Raw genomic sequence first — 5,394 nt, 5'->3', positions numbered from 1 at the left:
TCACTCTCTTTGCTCCTTACTTTGAGCAAATATATCCTTATTGTTTTCCTAGTCCTGCTATGACCTTCTGGGAATGTTTTCATCATGTAAAGTAACCTGCAGTTCTCTACTTCATAAATCTCATTCATTCCAAGTGTTAACACTAACTAATTCTCTGCTTTAGAAAGAAAATTATGTTTGTTTTTTTGAAGAGTCTGCTGGGAAGAGGAATATTTGCATTTAAAACATTTTTTTCCATTTCATAAATTGTCTTGAGTTTTCTTCCCAGCAGGCAACAGAGGACTGTTTATATAAGCGAAGAGGGAAACTTGCTTTCCCATTACTTCCACAAAAGTACGATTAACAGCGATAACTATGCTAATTATTGAACTAACTGCACTTGGAAGGCACCTTACTGGCTGGAGAGGTAATGCATTTGGGTAATAATTAATTCCTTTTTTCCTCAATTACCTTTTATTAGGAGAGCAGAAGGTGTCAAAGTAAAACAGCTGCATATCTTCCAAGAAAAGCTCATGTTTTCCGAAGGAATTCAAGCGGAGGTGCTTTATTAAGAGAACTAGGCAGGACAAACATTAACATGGCAAGCTCGGCTGTTCAGTTACTTGGCTTCTCCCTAAGCCTGCTCGGCCTAATTGGAACATTAATTGCTACTATTCTGCCACACTGGTGGCGAACGGCACATGTAGGCACCAATATTATAACAGCTGTGGCCTATATGAAAGGGCTTTGGATGGAGTGTGTTTGGCACAGCACCGGCATCTACCAGTGCCAAGTCCACCGCTCCCAGCTGGCGCTACCCCGTGACCTCCAAGTCGCCCGTGCCATGATGGTAATTTCCTGCGTCCTTTCCGCGCTGGCATGTGTGATTGCTGTCATTGGTATGAAGTGCACTCAGTGTGCCAAGGGGACTTCTGCCAAAGCCTCCATCGCAGTCTCTGGGGGGATCGTTTTCATCCTGGCTGGTCTTGTCTGCCTGGTACCTGTTTCTTGGACCACTAACGACATTGTTATAGATTTCTACAACCCCGTGCTTCCCAGTGGGATGAAGTATGAGATAGGTCAAGCTCTTTACCTTGGCTTTGTCGCCGCATCTTTGACGATCATTGGTGGTGCTCTGCTCTGCACATCAAGCCAGTGTCGTGGGAATGAGACACCTTACCAGACACAGCCCAGCAGCATAAGAAGGACTGCTCCCTCCTATCGACCACCAACTGTCTACAAGGGAAACCATGCTTCTTCCCTGACATCTGCTTCCCATAGCGGCTACAGATTAAATGACTATGTGTGAGTTCCCTAACATTTGCCTGTGAGACACAGCTGCTTTATAATTTCTGTGCATGGCATAAAACAAAGCTAAGCTAACTTCTAAGTTATAAGGGTTACAATACAAAGTTTACCATTGTTTGTTTCTTCCTTTGCTTTCTTTCTGGAGAAAGAAAGAACGTGAACACAAAACTGCTTGCTGCAAAACCTGGAAAACAAATACAGAGGAGGCTGTGGTATTCCAGGGACAGCACATACCTGCCTACTTTCAATTAGAGTTTTCCAGGCAGCTCAAGAGCTGTTTTGCTAGACGTAATGATTTTGTTTGTAGTTTCCGTCCTGCGACAACCACTAAAGTGGAACTGGCCTCAACTTGTTGTTTGAACAGTGTTCCAACAAAAGATGCCGTCTTGCCTAAACCAGAGAATTATGTGGCGAGACACAGTGATTTTCCAGCAGTGACTGCCTGCTAAGTTTCTTTTTTCCATAGTGCATGAATGATTCGTTATGACAAGGTATTACTTTTGCTTTGACTTAACTTTTTGTTTGGTTTTTTTATAGTCCCTTGAAATATGGATTTCTATAGCATTGTGACAGATGTATTTGACAGTATGTTATAGCCAATATTTTAAATTATACTATAATGTTTTGACCTTATCAAAATAAAATTTTAGCACATTTTTAAAACAAGACAATGCGTCATAATGGAAACAAACCATCTCTGTGGATCAGAATTGGGTCTTTAGAAATGTTGGGAGTAGAACAAAACTGGACATTTGATGTTAAACTTTAATTAAAAAAATAGAAAAAAGCAAGTATCAGAATTTGTCAAAGAATGGGTATTTAGCTCTTCATCAGATTTAGCTGTCTGTATGCATTATACAGAGCAGAAAAACAGTTTCTAGAATCCTGTCCCCAAAGACCATGTGATGAAATGTACTAATTTCTTAGGCTTTGTCCTGGATCTTTTATGCCTGGGATCCTGACTGATGGTGCATTAGAGTTAGTAAGAATATTCCCATCTACTCCAGCAGCATTTGGGGCACTTCCATTCACCCAGGCTTAGGTAAACAAGGCAGCCTCTGTGCCAGCAGAGGTTACACTCAGGGTTTGTAACTGTTGCCGGTCAGGTTGAGTATAAAATCAAGGCATTTACTTCTAAAATGCTTGCAAAATGGAATCATTCCCCAGTGTGTTCAAACAATTAAAAACCAAACTAATGAACAAAGAACCCCAGCCATCTCCATTTCATGTTACAGCACAGTCCAGTGCAGCACACACTGTGGTATACAACTATGACAAATACAAAAAAGCTGTTAATTTTCCGTTAACCCCAGAAAGTGATAGGTGTCTCCAGAGCAATGTATGGACCAACACACTGACATTTAATAGGGTTAAAAAAGTGCTTCCAAGACCTGTGAGGCAACTACACTTGGTATACTTCATTTGGCAAAATGCTTCTTTCCAATTACGTTGCCACCTTGTAGCACCTCCAGAGTTGGGATCCTTCCAACATTTCCCCTGGTTTCATTCTGACCCTTCCTTTTCATGCCTGACCACCTTGCCATTTCTTTTCCTGTTGGCTTGAATTGTGACAGTGTTTTTCATCATGGGTGTAAGTTATCATCATCACTAGTTTTAAAAAACAAAATGGCATTTCTGAGCAATTTGCTGAAACACAGAGTAATAAAAAGGATCTGGGACCAGGCTTTGGTGATTGACCATTAACAATGGATTATGAACTCCTGTTTTATTAAGTGTAGCTATTACATATGATGTGAAAGAAAACCATCTTAATAACAGACTATGGGGCGCAAGGAACAAACAGAAACTGCTTTGTCAAGGACTTCTTAGAGAAGATGGAGTCAAACTGTTCATAGCCCACTAGAGTTTTTCTGGGATGCCTTTTTAGGACAAAAGGTAGCTTAATGAAGGTGGTCAGTTATGTCGTGTTTTTTCTGTATTTGCATTACAATAGGTCTAGCCAAGTGATTACAGTATCAACTTCAAATAAGGGCTTTGGACAGCCATGAATACTGGAGCACAAGTCCAAGTGTGGGAAATGGGCTTGTGTCTCATTAGGTAGTGTGTTTGCTATATACTGATAAATGAATTCACTTGCTAAGATAATTTGTGCAGTGGGAATACTTACATGTAATGCTATTCTTACCACACAAATTCCCAGCCAAGCAGGGTATGTGACAGTAGTAAGAACAGCTTATAAAGTCTTCTTAAAAATACCTGGAAGTGCCCACATGTCAATGAAGAGAGGGAAACAGTTTCTTTGCCAGGGGGCTGTGAACCAGTGGATCTTGCTCCATGCTGAGACTGACATAAATTTATTCTTCTTTCTTTGTTTTTTTAAGCTGGTACTGGAAACAAAAAACATATCCATTCTAGCAGCCTTAGAAGTCTGGATGCACCTACCCCAGACTGACGTATGTGTTGATAACTCAAGCTCCTCCCCTGCTCCCCTGCTATCATGGAAGCTGGTGTCCAGACCTTGCTCCCTGCTTGTGTGGGGCCTGCCTTGGCAGTCCCATGCAGGCAGTGCAACTAGGTACTGCTCAGAGACGTAGCCAAGGAATGAATCTCCACTGCACCTCCTTTTCTGAGTCACCACTTGGTCACTGGTGGCATCGATATGAGTGCCAAGGAAAAGGGATGAGTTTCCTTATCCATCAAGGTGCTGTTTGTGGGAACATGCTCTTTGGCAGCTGTAACTCAGCAGGAGGGGAACTGGACAGGGCTATGGAGGAGTGCTGCCACATGCCACATTCCATTCTGCCTGCATGCATCCATTGGGTTTTTGGAGAATCCAAAATCTGGAAGCAGATTCTTTTGTTACTTGTTTTTTTAGATATCTACTTTTTGCCTCCAGCTCATGGGAGCTGAAGTGCCAGCCTGCCCTCCCAGTGGAGGCACTGCAGGGAGGCAAGGATGGGATCCAGGGCAAGCAGAAATTCCTTTTAGCAGTGCAAGCATTGTCTGCGAGTGTGATTGTGGTTACACTGTGTTTTAATCAACTTCAGTCTGACGCTCCTAGAGGAGTGGGATGGGAGACTTGGCAGGGAGGCATAGGAGGAGGACAGGATTTGGCAGCAAGAGGATATTGTGGTTAGCTCTACAACACCAGGGCAGAGGGGGGATTCTGCTGCAGGATCAGGTAGAGATGGAGGCACCTGAGGTAGGGATGGAGGCTGGGCTCAGAGAGGGCACTTTGCTACTGAAGTGATGAGATTCCATTTCCCCTGCCTTTGCTTCCCTAGCTTCCAGCCACCACTTTGCACTCTGGCTCTCTTTCTGGACCAGTTTGCCTTCTTTAAAAGGCAGAAGACAACTACATCAAAGATTGGGATAATTTTTTGACATGGAAATTAGCTAACCTAGCTATTGGAAAAGTGTGAGTAGAGCCACAAAAGGGATGCGTGGAAGGGCAAGGGGTGTGGGAAAGGAAGAAGAGTAAGGACTGGAGTAAGTGAGCAAGGATTTCCCTTTCGGTAAGCATGGAGTCAATTGGCCAACAGACAGGCACAGCTGTCTTGAAAACTAGCACCTGAGATGCACTGTGATGTTCACTGTCACAAAGCCAGCCAATGTCACTGGCAGACAGAAGCTCACTGGGTCATGAACTGGTTGGCATTTTTGGTCTGTTTTCTCCACAATACCCAGTGCAAGTACTGGAGTGAAATAACTGATAATCCATAGCAAAACTTAACTCATTTCTTCAAAAAGTGTGTCTGAGTTAACTAATAAGATGAGGAAATTAACTAAATTCAGTCATTAGAAGTTCATCCAACCTAAAACAGAAGTTCTTCCCTGCAATTAGCTGGTAGTTAAGGTTTCCACATCAGTGTATTAAGATTAATGAAAACTGTGTCCACCTGTAAACATCTACTGCTAGTTTACTGTTTACTTTGCTGTCTATCCCCCAGGATAGTTTGCATATGTACAAATGATGGGCAATAGTAAGGTATGTCATGAGGCTCAGGAGCAGCTTAAAGAAGACCTTTTTCTTTTCTCCCCAGCTGATCTACTAGAAGATATCATTCCTTCCTTGCATGCTTTGCTGTGCTGTGCAACATAAGAAATATGCTGTTTTTCACGTGTTTTCTTCAGAAATTATTCATA

The 5,394-nt window shown here is 42.5% G+C and overlaps 1 protein-coding gene across 1 annotated transcript; it reads left to right on the top strand.

Annotated features, from left to right (window-relative positions):
- The first annotated feature begins 487 nt into the window (after positions 1-487).
- Positions 488-2,566, top strand: CLDN14 (claudin 14). The gene has a single exon (XM_061359364.1). It carries the CDS (start codon positions 578-580, stop codon positions 1,286-1,288), a length of 711 nt encoding a protein of 236 aa, XP_061215348.1. The 5' UTR covers positions 488-577; the 3' UTR covers positions 1,289-2,566.
- Positions 2,567-5,394: the final 2,828 nt, after the last annotated feature.

Source organism: Neopsephotus bourkii, unplaced genomic scaffold (assembly GCF_033783945.1).
Source record: "Neopsephotus bourkii isolate Nb327-2 ecotype Australia unplaced genomic scaffold, CSIRO-AGI_Nbou_v1 NB_962, whole genome shotgun sequence".
Classification (NCBI taxonomy): domain Eukaryota; kingdom Metazoa; phylum Chordata; class Aves; order Psittaciformes; family Psittacidae; genus Neopsephotus; species Neopsephotus bourkii.
Note: the sequence above shows the minus strand (reverse complement) of the source record. Positions and strands in the feature narration are given on the sequence as shown.

Excerpts from the sequence above, each read along its gene's own strand:
- CLDN14 (XM_061359364.1), top strand. The coding sequence starts at position 578 with ATGGCAAGCTCGGCTGTTCAGTTACTTGGCTTCTCCCTAAGCCTGCTC.